Below are 17,778 nucleotides of genomic sequence, written 5' to 3'. Positions count from 1 at the left end.
GAGCTGTCACTGCTCAGCAAGGAAAAGGTGAGTTTAAGTGGTTTTTCTTTGTAGACATTGAGGTGGAACATGAAACTGGGGGCAGATGAAGGAGGGGACGGCATGACACTGGGGGCAGAGATGGGGGACATGATTCTGGGGGCAGAGATGTGGGGGCAGAGATGAGGGGGCATTAATCTGGGGGAAGAGATGGGGGGACATGAATCTGGGGGCAGAGATGGGGGACATGAATCTGGGGGCAGAGATGGGGGGACATGAATCTGGGGGCAGAGATGGGGGGACATGAATCTGGGGGCAGAGATGGGGGGGCATTAATCTGGGGGCAGAGATGGGGACATGAATCTGGGGCAAAGATGGGGGACATGAATCTGGGGGCAGAGATGGGGGGACATGAAACTGGGGGCAGAGATGGGGGGGCATTAATCTGGGGCAGAGATGGAGGGGACATGAATCTGGGGGCAGAGATTGGGAGACATGAAACTGGGGGCAGAGATGGAGGGGGGACATGAAACTGGGGGCAGATGAAGGGTGTATATGAACCTGGGGGAGAGATAGAGGGGGGACATATAATTTACGGGTGACTGTAGGAGGATTATACTGTGTGGGGGCACGTGAAAAATGAATGAGAATGGGCGGAGTCAACATAAAAGTGGGTGGAGCTAAATTTGCCACATCGTGCTACGCACACCGCACATTTTGTGCTTCTTTCAGTTCTTCAAAAGTTGGGAGGTATGAGTGACGTATTCCCATGGTTTTCGAGATTGGAGGTCAGGAGCACCAATCCATGCCATGGCTCCACAATCCACAATATGGCCGTGCTCTTATGTGACTAGGTACATGTGGATACTTGGCCTGACCAGATAAGTCAAATGTCGCCTCGCCTTCCCCCGACACACTCAAGACATAGCTAGAAACCCCTGTACACATCACATGGCCGGCCAGTCCTGCCCTACACACCCTTATGTAAGAAGCGCCGTCAGTCTGGCACAAAGTCCGGTCAGTGATGACGTTTCCAAGAAGACGGGCAGCCAAAACCTCGACGGAAACCTTTAGCTTTCTTTTGATATTTCTCATTACTGGGCCACGGAAAAGTCAAGTTTACTCCTGGAGTCGGCTTGTTGGCTGCTAGCATACACCGTCCAGTCCGGCGTCTCAGATCAAGGCTGGAATCACACACGCAGTTTTTGTTGCAGTTTTTTTTTTTTTTTTTTTTTTTTTTAGGCAAACACCGGAATGGATCCAAAACTGAAGAAACATTTACTGATTTCTATGGAAAATCAGTTCTATTTCTGTTTTTTTCTCCACTTGAAGTGATGGTTAATGTCTAGTCCTGAAGGTCAGCTCCAGCCAAATGGATAGACCCAAAGGTGCAGTACCAGGAACAGATTACGGACAGGGGTGGCACTGTTTCTCCAGAAGCTGAAGCCTCACGTTGCAAAAACGTAGTGTATTACCGTAGCCGCAAAGTGGATGGGATTCTAGCTAATCCCATCCACACATTGCAGAAAAAAATCTGGGATCTCCAAGACCGTTGCACTTTTGTAAATCGTCAATTATACCTATGGAAATGGTGGCGTTTTCCCTTTAGGTATAATAGGGGCAGAAAATCCAGAACGGCCCCTAGAAAATAGACCATAGTGACCTCCAAAGTTGTTTGTGTTGCTGAGCCATTATTGTGTTAGGTTCGATTCACATCTGCATTCGAGTTTCCATTCGGGGAGTCCGATTGCAGGACTCTTGTCTCCAACATGCGGAAACCGAGCGGAAACCACACAGACCCCATGATAGTCTGTGGGGTTGGCGAGTAAACGCGAACACAGATGAGAATGGGGCCATACATTCTGGGCCTACTGAAGCATCCTATGATGGGCTAGTCTCACGTGAGCACTCTGCAGGGTCATAGACTACATACACGGCTCCTCCAACGAGGGTCAATTGGAGCCAAAGGGACACACCCCTCAGCCAAGAGCTTCTGCCCCCCACTAATCCCCCCAAGTCCTGAATTCTGTCATATTATTCGACAAATATCTTTCACAACCTAATTCTCATTTCCTTTCTCTCTCCGCAGGGTGGCACTTAGTGCCTGGCATGGCCGGAGGCATTTGTGTGACTTTTTTGCTCCTCCTCAGCGTCATTCCCGCAGGGAGCAGGAAGAGCTGGAGAAGACGTGGCCAACAACTTGTACCCAACAGCCGCGAGCGAACCGAAGGGGGTGGGGAGAGCTTCCCATTGGACTTTACCGCTGTAGAGGGAAACATGGACAATTTTATGACTCAGATTAAGAACCTGGCGCAGTCTTTGTACCCGTGCTCAGCACAGCGTTTGGATGATGAGATGAAGCTATACCTTCTGAGCAACCACTCCATCACCTGCAATGATGGGAGTCCGGCTGGGTAAGTGTCTGTAGTGAATGTATGGACAACGTACATGACGTTGGTTTACACTACTGTAATGGTTAAAGATGGCCAAGAGAATGCTTTCTTCCATAAATGCTGCCACACTTGTCCACTGGTTGTGTGTGGTATTGCAGTGTGACCCAATTTACTTCCATGGGGTTGAGCTGCAACTATAGACAGCTGTGGCATTGTTTTTGGAAAGGAGCAGCCATGTCTTTATAATCTTGGACCATCCCTTTAATTTTGGCTCCATAACTGAGGGTATGTGCATAGAAATACCCTGCTGTATTTTGGGATTTTTTATTATTTCAGTTTGCAAAGAGGGTCTCTTTTGAATTACTTCCTTAGATGCTATACCTAGGGGTTCCTTCCAGGTTGAGTCTAAGTCCCATCTTCAGGACCAGAACCCGCCTCTACCTCCTCTTCTATCTTTAGCCAGCCCCTATAGCACAGTTAATAATGGTGAACATGGGAGAGGAAGAAGAAGGCAGAGGGACCCGGGGGTCGGGTGTTGGTTTGGCTCAGATGATCCCAGTTAGGAAAGCAATCAACTCCTAGATATAGCATCAAGAAACCTCAGGAGGACGTAAGTCAAAAAAAGACTCCATGTATTATATTCTTTGTATAGTTGGTGAATAATGGGCACCAGAATGTGGTCACGTGTTGTGTGTTACCCCAAGATCCTATAGTTGAGACTTTGTCAAAGAAAAGGGTGTCTGTATAAGTTCAAACCCAAATTCTGGAGGTGCACCGTGTCTGCACAGTGATAAGATAGTATTGATGGGGTCTGAGACCCAAGTCTAGTGGTTTTAGGTGACATTTGGCTGTGTCTATGAGGACTATATTCCAGAAAACTACAGTTAGTCTGCCATGATGCGGTCTGTAACCATTTGGTCTCTGATGGTTCCAATGTTGTGGACAATGGAAGTCATTGGTAGCACGCTTTAATTGAGCAGGGTCTCTACATCAATGGTTTCTGGAGGTCCTCCATGCCATCATTGGTTTGATTGATTTGATAAAAGGGGTTAATAATGGCCCCCTTACCTTAAAGAAGGAAGAAGGGGGAGCAGGGATACAACTACGTGTGGAGACCAGAAGGAAGAAAACTGTTCCTCAAGAGGAACTCTGAGACATCTACTGTGCAAATCAATGTCCGGCTATGGTTGTCACAATTCCAGAATTTGGTCTTTGATACAGATACCAAGTACCAAAACCATACTTAGATAGAGACAGTAATTTCAGTTTACTGAAGGAGACCTACTTTGCATTCCCTTCCCCAAGGAATATTCCCCATGCCTTATTGGTGGTCTCCATGAGGGGAAACAGAAGCTTGACAACAGGCCAGCCCCTGCCCTCAACATAAGAGGGGTAAGAGCTACAGATAATTGTTTCTTCCTTTCGGAGGAGGCTCTGGTGTTTGGGAGGTGGCTAAAATCCCTAGTCAAGGGTTTATTTATGGGTTAAACATGTCTAGTAGGGTTGAGCCAATCTTGAGATTTCAGGATCAATTTTAAAATCCGATTTACGATCATTTTCCAGCCGATCCCGATCATGAAATTTGCTTGATCGCTGACCGGCATCCGATCTTTTCCAATCCCGATCGCTCAACCCTAGTGTCCACCTATAGGTGACCTTGGACAATGGTACAAATTCAAGATGGTCCTGGAAGCCTTTATTGATAGTAAGAACATCACAGGTGATGGGAACTAGAATTTTTTGGGATAGGATGTTGATCCAGGGATTCAGTTCAATTGCTATATCTGGAATTTTTTTCTCTGATGGGGCAATTGGCGTCAGTCTTGTGGGTTTTTTTGTCTTCCTCTGGATCAACTTGGTGGACTTGTGTCTTCATCCAACCGTATCTATCATGCCACTATGTAGGATAGACGCGTTTTATGGATCTATGTACATGAAGATGTGATGAATAAACCCCAAACTGAGCCACCTCTCTCTTGTTGGTTCTTAAGAAACTGGAGCCCACGTAATGTTCTGTTATTTCTGTGATATTTATGTATTCCTGGAGAAGTCTTTTCATGTGGTCTCTAGACATCTTGAAGGCTCCAGTTGTCCTTACAGTTTACATTAGGACTTTGTTTCATATGTTCGTCTAAATTCCTCCGACTCACTTCACAGTTTAAAACAAAATTGTGCGATATGTGTATATTGTATATCCTGCACACATCCTTTATTTGGCCGGAAAAAAGCGCAAACTATATAAATATAAGCTGTGTGTGGGGCACCTAGGACTTCTCGGGGTCGGCCTACTATCTGTATACAGAAATGCTTCAAAGTAAAGTGTATATTCCACCCGTGCCGCCTCGTTCCTTTGATAAGCGTCCATCACCTCCTTGATGCTCTCACTACCACCGACTAAGACTCCATCTTATGTTTACCTTCTAGTTACTACCTAAAAGAGTCCAAAGGCAGCCGGCGGTGGCTCGTCTTCTTGGAAGGTAAGACTTCACTTTTATCTTTTCCTCTTTGCTGAAGATTTTGGGCCTTCTGCCCAAGCCGAGCAAGAGAAAATAAACAGAGTTTGCGGTGGGGAGTTGTAAGAACATAATTTGCTTCCAAAACACGTTTTTTTTTAACGAATGAGTGACATGCGAGGATGACCTAGAGTCAAAGGTCATGACCCGACTTGGAAAGGACTCATTATGTTGAGTGTAATTGTTGTTTTGACAATTAACCTGTATTTACGTGGGAGTTACTAGCGACAGATCCTTAAAGGAACACTAAACCTAAAGATAAATGCTACAAGTACTGTAGGTAATCTTACATTTTCGGAAACCAATATTCCTGAAGACAAGCATATTGTGAGGTTTTTTTAATTTCTGCAGTCTGAAATGTAGCTTTATCTATATCAAGAAAATCACTTTAAAGGGGTATTCCCACGTCGCATACTCACCAGTCTTCACTGCTGTAAAATCTTCTTTCTTCCTGGTTTCTTGCATCATTTGGTGGACGGGGTTTCACATGCAACCTGCCGTTTAGCTCCGCCCCCAAATTAGTGTGTAGCTCCTCCCACCACATAGCTTGATCCTATGGGGCGGCTGAAGGACCTGTGATGTCATCAAAGGTCCTCAAACAACACTATATGCACAATATTGGACTATGAAGTACAGGCAGGAGCAACTCCATTCTGTGTTACATACAGAGACTGCCTGTCTCTGCCATAATGAACACAATTGAATTAGCTAGCCTGATTATTGGGAGAACAGAAGACGAGTTCAGAAATGAAAGCAGCTCCTCTCCTCTATCTGCTAACAGGAAGCTAGGTCACGTGGTGCAGACACAGGAATAGCTAGATACACAGGCTGGCTCCCGTGCACTTATCCCCTCCTCCCTCCCCCATGAGAGCAGCAGATACATCACTTGACTTTTGAGCAGATACGTCAAGGGCTGTGTTAACAATGAATTGAATAAAGTAAGATAGTGGACAAACAAAGCAGTTTTACTGAAGCAGTGTATTTAGGAAAAGTCTTACATCCACATTAACAAGCAGTATAGATAGGATCCTTGTGATGGGACAACCCCTTTAAATCCCCCATAAATTGTACAATAACAAAAATTTGTTTGCTAAGGCTAGGTTGACACCTGCGCCCAGTCTCCATTTGGAGGTTACGTCCCTGAATCCACTTGAAAAAAAATTTCTGTACACATTTTTTAGGTAGAAACCCGGCGGACCCCACTATAGTCTATGGGATCCTTGGGTTTCCATGAGTAACCGCTTTTTAAGCAGATTGGTTTTCTGTTTTTGGGTACCCGAAGAACTGAACCCCAACACAGATGAGAACCTAGCGTAAGAGGGCTTGTCTAACCACCTAATAATGTTCCCGATCCCCTACCGCTCCCATGCCAATGCTTCCTGGGTGTTTCATCCCAGTATGAGGAAGCCAGTACTATAAACTATACATTATAGTTGGGGGGCTGGTAGAGATGTTGCACTAGGGCCCAGGTCATGGTATCGTGGTCTCCAATAAAGGCTCCAAGTCGAGAGATGGCTTGTCAAGGCCAGGACTGAAAAGCCTTGTTGAGTAAAATAAAAGAATCCCAGTCTTTCTAGGGTTAAAATTTTACCTTTTGGGCCCGTTATCTATCAATAGGAAGCTAAGAACAAATATGGCCTTGGGAGGTCCCTTGGGAGTTGTCCTCCACCAAATGTACAGTAGAGCTCTACATGGTACATCTAGTCTAGTAAAACACAAATGTGCCAAGTCAGTCGTCCAACTTATAGTCTTCTTTTACCTCCTTGCCCGCTGATGTTTTTAGTTTTCTGTTCCTTCTAAGGTGGCTGGTACTGTATTAGCCGTGAGAACTGTGACCTCCGCTATGACACCATGAGGAGGCTCATGAGCTCCAAAGGATGGCCGGCAACCAAAAAAGGTGAGTGACCCCAGACTGGAAACCAGTCATCCCAGGAGGCAAAAACATCTTCTGTCCTATCCATGTAACTCCTCTCATTCTGTAATGTACACCTACTAGTCACCTCTGCACGTCATACTAAAGACATGCATGTACTTTGTGTGCCAGTCATGTGTTTGTGTCAAGCTTCATTTCATGTTTCAGCTTCAGGGATTTTGTCAACTCAGCCCGAGGAGAATCCACATTGGTGGAATGCTAACATGGTGTAAGTATGACCTGCGTCTTTGTCCACCTTATACATTCATTATGGTTTATTATCCACTAGACCTGTCTATTATGGGAAACTTTATACGCTGATCCTTCTCTCTTCCCTCTTCCTGCAGATTCATTCCATACTGTTCCAGTGATGTCTGGAGTGGAGCGTCCCCCAAAACTGAAAAAAGTATGTACTGCGTCATAAGAGTACAGGGAGTGTGAACATGTTTTTGCCCATATTTTAACTCAAAGCCATGCCGGCATTGTCCTTTGATGCCTCTCCTTATATTAATATTCCTACCAATGTCCTGATGCCCCTCCTTATATTAATATTCCAACCAATGTCCCCTGATGCCCCTCCTTGTATTAATATTCCTACCAATGTCCCCTGATGCCCCTCCTTGTATTAATATTCCTACCAATGTCCCCTGATGCCCCTCCTTGTATTAATATTCCTACCAATGTCCCCTGATGCCCCTCCTTATATTAATATTCCTACCAATGTCCCCTGATGCCCCTCCTTATATTAATATTCCTACCAATGTCTCCTGATGCCCCTCCTTATATTAATATTCCTACCAATGTCCTCTGATGCCCCTCCTTAAATAAATATTCCTACCAATGTCCCTGATGCCCCTCCTTATATGAATATTCCCACCAATGTCCCCTGATCCTCCTCCTTATATTAATATTCCTACCAATGTCCTCTGATGCCCCTCCATATATTAATATTCCTACCAATGTCCTCTGATGCCCCTCCTTATATTAAAATTCCTACCAATGTCCTCTGATGCCCCCCTTATATTAATATTCCCACCAATGTCCCTGATGCCCCTCCTTATATTAATATTCCTACCAATGTCCTCTGATGCCCCTCCTTATATTAAAATTCCTACCAATGTCCTCTGATGCCCCCCTTATATTAATATTCCCACCAATGTCTCCTGATGCCCCCCCTTATATTAATATTCCTACCAATGTCTCCTGTTGCCCCTTCTTATATTAATATTCCTACCAATGTCCTCTGATGCCCCTCCTTATATTCATATTCCTACCAATGTCCCCTGATGCCCCTCCTTATATTAATATTCCTACCAATGTCCCCTGATGCCCCTCCTTATATTAATATTCCTACCAATGTCCCCTGATCCCCCTCCTTATATTAATATCCCTACCAATGTCCCCTGATGCCCCTCCTTATATTAATATTCCTACCAATGTCCCCTGATGCCCCTCCTTATATTAATATTCCTACCAATGTCCCCTGATGCCCCTCCTTATATTAATATTCCTACCAATGTCCCCTGATGCCCCTCCTTATATTAATATTCCTACCAATGTCCCCTGATCCCCCTCCTTATATTAATATTCCTACCAATGTCCCCTGATTCTCCCTTATATTAATATTTTACCCTGTTCCCCCATTATATCAATGCTTTCCTACCTCTGATCCCCTTGCACAAAGAGCTTGAACCATTGTTAGGACATTGCGGTCCTGATGAAGGCAATGTGATGCATTTATGTCATCGCGCTGCCTGCTTTGGGTGTCAGGCATCTGCTGCGTTCCTGGCGATAGACCATAGATGGCTTGCGACCTACAAAGTGGAAAGTGGTAACTCTCTACTGGGGTTCAGGACCTGGTATGGACATCTATTCTTCTTAGTTATGCAAACTTGTAGTATATTGAACAACCCAGCTGGAAGATTCCCACCCTTGGAGCACCATTTTAATTTTTCTTACCACTCTTGGGAATGGTACAATCCAACTTTGTGGTCCTCGGACCCTAGAAAGATGTTCAGTCCTGCTCTAAAAGAATACTAGAGGTTTGCTGAAAAGTGAGAAAGCCCTTTTTGAATCTACTAAGAAACAAATATACAATGTTCTTCCATTTTAGGTGACTATGCTTTCATGGGTTCGCTTATTATACAAGAGGTTGTGAAGGAACTTTTGGGAAAGGGACTGGACACGGCTAAAGTCCTTCTCTTAGCTGGAAGCAGGTGAGGGTGTTGGATTTTGATGTGTAGGATTGTGTGTTGGTAAAGACACGACAGATACGTGACCAGATGATTCTAAACTATTGTAATATTTCTTATTCCTTACTGCACTAGTGCTGGAGGAACGGGGGTTCTGCTAAATGTGGACCTGGTGGCTGAGCAGCTAGAGGAACTGGGCTATACTGGGATCCAAGTACGTGGTCTGTCGGATTCTGGGTGGTTTCTCGATAATCAGCAATATAGGCGGACGGACTGCACTGATATTATCACATGTGCCCCTACAGAGGCCATTCAGAGAGGAATCAGGTAAGCAGAAAGCCCTACATGTACGTAGTGGCATCACTAAAGTAATGCGGGCCCTGGTGCAATCTCTAGTCCGGGGCCCCTACCTCATCCCTACAGTGAATTCTTGACAGTAATGGTTCCAGTTGATAAGGAGTTTAATCAGTCTTAGTGTGGTTCGGGTAATCTGTGGGTCTCTTTGGTTTATGGGCCAGATGGAAGCTCCATTCTCGATACTGATGCCAGTGCTTATGGGCCCCCTAAGGATCCTGGGCCCCGGTGCAACTTTAGGACACCATTTTGTCAGGCCATAATATATTTAGGTACAACCCCCTTTTCTGATAACCCACACCCACATGTCTAGCAAGTTTTAGCCCAAACTATGCGCTGAGATGTGTCACAATAACAGGTGTGGGCCACTGCGCATGCGCCAGGTCTGTTTTGATCCTTGCAACACTAGACTTTGTAGTTGGCCCTGGATTGAGTAGAAGGATAATAGTGGGGACCAAGATTGTACAATATAATATTCTCCGGGAATTGGTCTCTGACTAAACCTCTCTCCATCAGGTACTGGAATGGGGTTGTTCCTGAGAGGTGTAAGCAACAGTTCAAAGAAGGGGAAGAATGGAACTGCTTCTTCGGCTACAAGATCTACCCAACACTGAGAAGTAAGTAGTACAAAAGCAAGACCAATATTGTGGGGACATCTACTCAAACCAGGGGTCCCATATGGAGGCTGAATCTGCTTTAAAATCAGCTCCATATTCTACCCTAACATCATTGATGAGTCAGTATGAAAATGAGTTACTGAGTGTAAGGAAACTGGCTTCATGTTGGATGGGTGACTGGTTTGGGTAATATGAGATGGTTTAGTCGCCTTTGGAGCAGAGCTAATTTGCATATGTCTATGTTATAAATGCCTTGCTGTGATGTAGGTGTATACCGTATGTGATATATAGGCTTTATATCGTTAGCCTTCTTTAAAGAGGACCTTTCACCACGTTCAATAGTCATCGTTTAATAGTCGCGGCTTCACTGATTCCGGCACGGCTGGAATTTCTCCTCTAGCCCCCACCATTCCTGAGCAATCAATGTTGTTAGTTTTTTGTCTGACGTGCTATTTCAGCTCTGTATTGTCAGGCAGGGACATGATTCAGAGTTTCAATCAGAGGCAGCTCATAATCACACCCCATGTCTGCTTCTGTCCAGACACCGCCCTCCTGACAGTATAGAGACTAAAGAGCACATCCAGCACCAAAACTGACTGCACCCGTTGCTCAGGAATGGCTTTAACCTCCCAGATGTCTCTTATGCACAATATCAAAATCAGCAGGGATAATTCGCATCTCCTGACTGCAGACCCAGGGGCTCTGGCTCAATTGTTAGAAAACATTTCCCATGACGACTCTCTTTGATGGCTATTCTTTGTCTTACAGGTCCTGTATTTGTGGTACAATGGTTATTCGATGAGGCACAACTGACGGTAGACAATGTCCACCTGAGCGGGCAGCCAGTGCAGGAGAACCAGTGGAACTACATCCAGAACCTGGGTCGGGAGCTGCGCAGCACCCTGAAGGATGTCGGGTACCTATCTAATGATGACTTGGTATCTGCGGTGACCGCTGTGCTGGGCTTCTATGACATTCACCATCTTGTTTCTCCTTGTAGGGCCAGTTTTGCACCTGCTTGTCTGTCTCATGAAGTCATCACAAGGAGGTAAGTCCCATTGCCTCCGCCATGTTGGTCATAAATGGAGGTGCCCATAAGTTACATCTTATATCCTCAGCATCAGTTCCATTGACTATGATTATTGTAGCAGCACATGTGTGTTCACTGTTCTATTCAAAGGGGGTCTGGACTAGTTGCAGGCCTGCTTTACATTTTTGTGCATATAGCCGTATGTGAACAGTGCCCAGGCTTACCATGAGAAGAATATGAGCGCCATCTAGTGGAGGTGTTTGTAAATGCTTCAAAGTATTAGAAAAAAAAAAAAAAGTCTACAAACTCACAAACCCATACCTCCCAACTTTTGAAGAACAGAAAGAGGGACCAAATGTGCCGCGAATTTAGCTCCACCCACTCCTATGTTGACTCCGCCCATTCTCATTCATTTTTCATGTGCCCTCACACAGTATAATCCTCCTACAGTCATCCATAAATTATATGTCCCCCCTCTATCTCTCCCCCAGTTTGATATAACCCCTTCATCTGCCGCCAGTTTCATGTCCCCCATCTCTCCCCCAGTTTGATGTCACCTCATCTCTGCCCCCAGATTTATGTCCCCCATCTGCCCCCAGTTTCATATCCCCATCTCTGCCCCCAGTTTCATGTGCCCATCTCTTCCTCCAGTTTCATGTCCCCCCATCTCTGCCCTCAGTTTCATGTCCCCCCATCTCTGCCCTCAGTTTCATGTCCCCCCATCTCTGCCCCCAGTTTCATGCCGTTCTCCCCCCCCCTTCATCTGCCCTCAGTTTCATGCCCCCCCCCATCTCTGCCCCCAGTTTCATATTCCCCATCTCTGCCCCCAGATACATGTCCCCCCATCTCTGCCCCCAGTTTCATGCCCCCCCATCTCTGCCCCCAGTTTCATGCCGTTCCCCCCCCCCCCTTCTTCTGCCCTCAGTTTCATGGGCCCCCTACATTATGTTTCCTACAATGTTTAACACAAAAAAACCCACTTATACTCACCTTCCAATGCTCCCCCGCCGCTCTCTCCGCAGTCTCACTCACTCACATAGTTGTAGGCGCGATGTGACATCATCACATCGTGCCTACACATGCCGGAGTGCAGCGTTAAAGCAGGAGCTGAGCTGTGACAGCTCCTGCTTTAATCGCCTATTAATTCAACTCGTCCCTCGGATGCTGATGAGTTGAAGCCGGGAGATACCTCCTGCCGAATCTGTGACTGTCCTGTGAAATCCGGGACGGTTGGGAGGTATGCAAACCCATTGTTAAATTGTCGAATTCTGTACAACTTGTCAGGTGTGGTCTGATTGGACACTGGGTCTTTCCACAACAGATATAATGACGTTTGCAGAAGCTACTTTTGGGTAGTGTACCTCTTGGGTAGACATCGGTGACTGAAAGTTGGTCCCGGGGTAACAAAAGCCTGGGCCAGGGGCATGTTTACCACTATGTATTGTAGCGCCCTTCTTTAAAGGGATTCTACCATTAAACTACCTTTTTTTCTAATGAACACGTCGGAATAGCCTTAAGAAAGGCTATTCGTCTCCTACCTTTAGACGTGGTCTCTGCCGCGCCGTTCCCTAGAAATAACGATTTTAAACGGTATGCAAATGAGCAATGAGGGCGGGCCCCAGCGCTGAAACACCGATGAGTGCGTCTCCATTGCTGCCCAGAGCTCTTTCCTGCGCCGCCTCCTTCTTCTGCAGAAACTCCGCCTCTTCTGGCTTCTCTTGCTCTTGTAGTTCGATACAGGAGCATAGAGAGGCCACCCCAAAATGGCCGCCAGCAAGCTCCTGTATTGAACTACAAGAGCAGCTACACCAAAATGGCCTCCGGCCAGCTCCTGTATTGAACTGCAAGAGCGGCTACCCCAAAATGGCCACCGGCCGGCTCCTGTATTGAACTGCAAGAGCGGCTACCCCAAAATGGCCGCCGGCCGGCTCCTGTATTGAACTGCAAGAGCGGCTACCCAAAAATGGCCGCCGGCCAGCTCCTGTATTGAACTGCAAGAGCCGGCCGGCGGCTATTTTGGGGTAGCCGCTCTTGCAGTTCAATACAGGAGCTGGCGGCGGCCATTTTGGGGTGGCCTCTCTATGCTCCTGTATCGAACTACAAAAGCAAGAGAAGCCAGAAGAGGCGGAGTTGCTTCAGAAGAATGAGGCGGCGCAGGAAAGAGCTCTCGGGCAGCAATGGGGATGCGCTCATCGGCCTTTCAGCTCTGGGGCCCGCCCTCATTGCTGCGGAGAGCTCATTTGCATACCGGTTAAAACCGGTATTTCTACGGAACGGCGCGGCGGAGACCACGCCTAAAGGTAGGAGACGAATAGCCTTTCTTAAGGCTATTCTGACGTGGTAATTAGAAAAAAAAGTAGTTTAATGGTAGAATCCCTTTAAGGGCAGGCGATCAGTGTGACCCCTATAGATGCAGGTATTTATATGATTACAGTGCACCCTGGTGGCCAAATAAGATTTGGTTTTTCTCATTAAATTGGAAAATGGATTAAAAAAATAAAATCAAAAATAATTCAAATAATAAGTAATCTGTTGCTAATCATCACCCGCATTAGTAATATTGTACCGATTCATTATATAATATTCTATCATGTTTGTTCTTCCGCAGTCACTGGACAGAAGTGCAAGTCCGTGGGACGTCCCTACCCCGAGCTCTCCATTGTTGGGACCGCAGTCTCCAGGAAACAAACAAGAACAGCAAAACCCCCTTAAAGGGATGTCCCTTCCACCTAATGGACAGCTGCCCATGGCCACAGTGTAACCCCACTTGCCCCTCCATCCGAGACCACTTCACCGGGCAGGAGATGAGCGTGGTCCAGTTTCTCATGCATCTCGGCTTTGATGTTCAAAAAATGGCGAGCCAACAGGGCATGGAGCCAAGTAAACTGCTGGGCGTGCTCAGTAGCTAGTTAGGGGCCCGCTCTGTGTAAAATGGTGGGGGCCTGATATTTATGGGAAGGGTCATTTAGAGGTACGGCACCTGACGATGATGAAGCGAGTAACATATTTATGAGGGCACGAAAGGGTAAGAAGAAGTGAAGGGGTCGGTGATGGTCAGATGGTCACGGCTTCGGAGGCTTTGGTAAGTTTAGAGCAGAGCCACTCGCCAGCTATACGTGGGTGGTCTTAGGAGACCTCCATAGTCTCCACTGCAGTGTGGGAACATCCGCCCAATGTGCCCTCCTCTATAGTGACTTCTTAGTCTGAGATCTATAGAAGATGATTTTTTTAGATAATTTTTGTAAGATATATTTTTTTTATAAAACTAAGCAACAAACCTCATTCCCGGGGGAGCCATGTTATTTATTGGAGTCTGTAAATCCTATTTATGAATGAGGGCAGGAGAGCTGCCCCGTGTACAGATGTAAATAGTACCTGCATGTCCTGTATCATGGAGACTATTCCCTCAATAATAATAATAAAAAAAAAACTAAAGTGCTTGTGTTTATATTTTTATATTTGACAAGGATTGGGATAAGCATTTACTACAAATCGGGAGCCCATGGGTATGGTACAATGGAATTCAATGGGATGCCCTTGGGTATGAATATAATGGAATTCAATGGGATGCCCTTGGGTATGATACAATGGAATTCAATGGGACGCCCTTGGGTATGAATATAATGGGATTCAATGGGATACCGTTGGGTATGAATATAATGGGATTCAAAGGGGGGCCCTTGGGTATGATACAATGGAATTCAATGGGTGGCCCATGGGTATGAATATAATGGAATTCAATGGGATACCCTTGGGTATGATACAATGGAATTCAATGGGACGCCCTTGGGTATGAATACAATGGGATTCAATGGGACGCCCTTGGGTATGATACAATGGAATTCAATGGGATGCCCTTGGGTATGATACAATGGAATTCAATGGGGGGCCCTTGGGTATGAATACAATGGAATTCAATGGGACGCCCTTGGGTATGATACAATGGAATTCAATGGGATGCCCTTGGGTATGATACAATGGAATTCAATGGGGGGCCCTTGGGTATGAATACAATGGAATTCAATGGGACACCCTTGGGTATGATACAATGGAATTCAATGGGATGCCCTTGGGTATGATACAATGGAATTCAATGGGGGGCCCTTGGGTATGAATATAATGGAATTCAATGGGATACCCTTGGGTATGATACAATGGAATTCAATGGGGGGCCCTTGGGTATGAATACAATGGAATTCAATGGGACGCCCTTGGGTATGATACAATGGAATTCAATGGGATGCCCTTGGGTATGATACAATGGAATTCAATGGGGGGCCCTTGGGTATGAATATAATGGAATTCAATGGGATACCCTTGGGTATGAATATAATGGAATTCAATGGGATGCCCTTGGGTATGAATACAATGGAATTCAATGGGGGGCCTTTGGGTATGATACAATGGAATTCAATGGGACGCCCTTGGGTATGATACTATGGAATTCAATGGTGGGCCCTTGGGTATGATACAATGGAATTCAATGGGACGCCCTTGGGTATAATACAATCTAATTCAAAGGGGCACCCATGGGTATGATACAATGGAATTCAATGGGATGCCCATGGGTATGAATACAATGGAATTCAATGGGGGGCCTTTGGGTATGATACAATGGAATTCAATGGGGCGCCCTTGGGTATGATACAATGGAATTCAATGGGGAGCCCTTGGATATGATACAATGGAATTCAATGGGACGCCCTTGGGTATGAATACAATGGAATTCAATGGGATGCCCTTGGGTATTATACAATGGAATTCAATGGGATGCCCATGGGTATGAATATAATGGAATTCAATGGGATGCCCATGGGTATGATACAATGGAATTCAATGGGACGCCCTTGGGTATGATACAATCGAATTCAATGGGACGCCCTTGGGTATGATACAATCGAATTCAATGGGACGCCCTTGGGTATAATACAATCGAATTCAAAGGGGCGCCCATGGGTATGATACAATGGAATTCAATGGGGCGCCCTTGGGTAGGAATACAACCAAATTCATATCTGCTGGTCTTGATGTGTGTGGACTTCCACTTAATGGAGTCATCTCATGTAAAATGGACATTTATCTGGACTCTTCCCTATGAGCCAGAACTGAGAGGCAATCCATAGGAGCATCATCATGGTGGACTAGGCTTATTAAATGGATGTCCGTCATCTAACACTGTATGTAATAATAAAGAGGAGAGTGTATATAATACTACAGAGAATAATGTATACAAGGACACTACAGCGTAATAGAAAGCCTTATATAATAATATATTTACACACGTGGACAAAATTGTTGGTTTCCTCGTTTAATGAAAGAAAAACCCACAACAGTATCAGGACCAGTCGCAGCAGAGAAAACTCTAGTCTGTTTATAGGAGGAAAACTAATTCTATGGGAAAAACCTGCTATAAAAAATGTAAGATCTTTGAGAACTAAGGGTCCGGTGGGTACTGTCAGGATTCTCAATTCAGCTGCTATATCTTTAAGGTTATCATGTTAACCTGGGAACCTTCTGCAGTATCAGTATTTCCCTGGGTTTGTCCAATTATCAGCGGAGGAGGGATATATAAGTCCCCTCCCTCCTGACCCAGCTGCCTGCTAATTCAGTTTTCTAGCTTGGCTCTAAACCTTATTGTGCGTGTATTGGATTGCTTTTCTGACCCTCAGCTTGTTTTCTGGTTATTCATTTGCCTGCTGATTCTGTCATTGATGTTCCCACTTGGATTTGACCCTTGGTTTTCTATTGGAAATCGGTTGTGTCTCCTGATTCTGCCTCTGACACCTTCTCCCGGTATGACCCATTCCTGGACGATTATTCTCCTGTTTCTGATCTGCCCTGTAAGTTACTTGTGGGTTCCAGTTTGGGTTCAGATAAGGGAGCGTTTATTTCCGGTACAGTTTCTGGTGGTGATATTTTCAGATGTCTAAATTCAGCAAAGCCCATCTGGCCTTGCGGCTGGCGCTGGTGAAGGCGTTTGCAGATCTGTCTCTGTAGTGCTGTGCTGGTTTTATATAGCTTCTTCTTTTGCTTACTGTTATGGAGCGAGATGCTGTCATGTACATGGATGAACGTTCCGACTGCGTTGCCTGGTTCTGTGGGCATCGGTCCGCTGATGTTTCCATTTTCTTCCATTAATTGTGTAACTGAAAAGTTCTAGAACTTTTTTGTAACATTTCCTGATGGTGGTTTTCTTTATGGTCATGTGATGGACACTTGCGCAGGCCTCAGTGTAGTCACAGCACAGGTATGAGAGCGCTGCCTTGTAACAAACTGTGCACCTGGGTGTCCATCACATGACCATGGACGGATTCCTAACCACTGGAAGTAAACAATGGCTGACAGCAAGCAGAGATCTAAAAAGCCGTGAGGAATTACTACAGAAAGTATCTAGGACAATTGTACGACTTTTCATTATCGAAACCTTCATTGTTTTATTACTGCACATACTGTGAACCTTTGGACTGTTCATACCGTCTTTATAGTGTCTGTATCAGTCAAAACATTTTAGATACAACTGAAAAACTTGTTATATGTAATGGTTTTCATAATGACAACAACCTTTGTATCCTAGTGTGAACAGAAGCTTGTAGTTGTCACATTGTGTTCTACTGTCTGCCAAAACCATAGTCTTAAGACTAGGCAGACAAAATAAGAAAAGAAAGAGAATCACCTTCTCATGAGTATAGTTACAGATATACCTCCCTGTAATCACGCGTGCAGATGTACCCAGCGCCGCACCTCCCATGAGGCGGCCTGAATCGTCTGCTTCAGGTGGCGCTATGCCA

General features: G+C 45.5%; 1 protein-coding gene across 1 annotated transcript; it reads left to right on the top strand.

The window, feature by feature from the left end:
- Positions 1-2,082: 2,082 nt before the first annotated feature.
- NOTUM (notum, palmitoleoyl-protein carboxylesterase) lies at positions 2,083-14,050 on the top strand. Its single transcript, XM_075278213.1, has 11 exons — positions 2,083-2,393; positions 4,797-4,849; positions 6,687-6,782; positions 6,966-7,026; positions 7,145-7,203; positions 8,911-9,013; positions 9,125-9,316; positions 9,860-9,960; positions 10,729-10,876; positions 10,961-11,008; positions 13,599-14,050. Exons 1-11 carry the CDS (start codon positions 2,089-2,091, stop codon positions 13,897-13,899), a joined length of 1,467 nt encoding a protein of 488 aa, XP_075134314.1. The 5' UTR covers positions 2,083-2,088; the 3' UTR covers positions 13,900-14,050.
- Positions 14,051-17,778: the final 3,728 nt, after the last annotated feature.

Source organism: Leptodactylus fuscus, chromosome 6, assembly GCF_031893055.1.
Source record: "Leptodactylus fuscus isolate aLepFus1 chromosome 6, aLepFus1.hap2, whole genome shotgun sequence".
Lineage (NCBI taxonomy): Eukaryota > Metazoa > Chordata > Amphibia > Anura > Leptodactylidae > Leptodactylus > Leptodactylus fuscus.
The sequence above is the reverse complement of the archived record's forward strand: the minus strand, read 5'-3'. Positions and strand labels throughout refer to the sequence as shown.

What these genes read in the sequence shown, in the direction of transcription:
- NOTUM (XM_075278213.1), top strand. Translation starts at nt 2,089, where the DNA reads ATGGCCGGAGGCATTTGTGTGACTTTTTTGCTCCTCCTCAGCGTCATT. An exon ending in TGGTGGAATGCTAACATGGT is followed by an intron (nt 7,027 to 7,144) that starts GTAAGTATGACC and finishes CTCTTCCTGCAG; the next exon opens with ATTCATTCCATACTGTTCCA. An exon ending in CTTCTCTTAGCTGGAAGCAG is followed by an intron (nt 9,014 to 9,124) that starts GTGAGGGTGTTG and finishes TTACTGCACTAG; the next exon opens with TGCTGGAGGAACGGGGGTTC.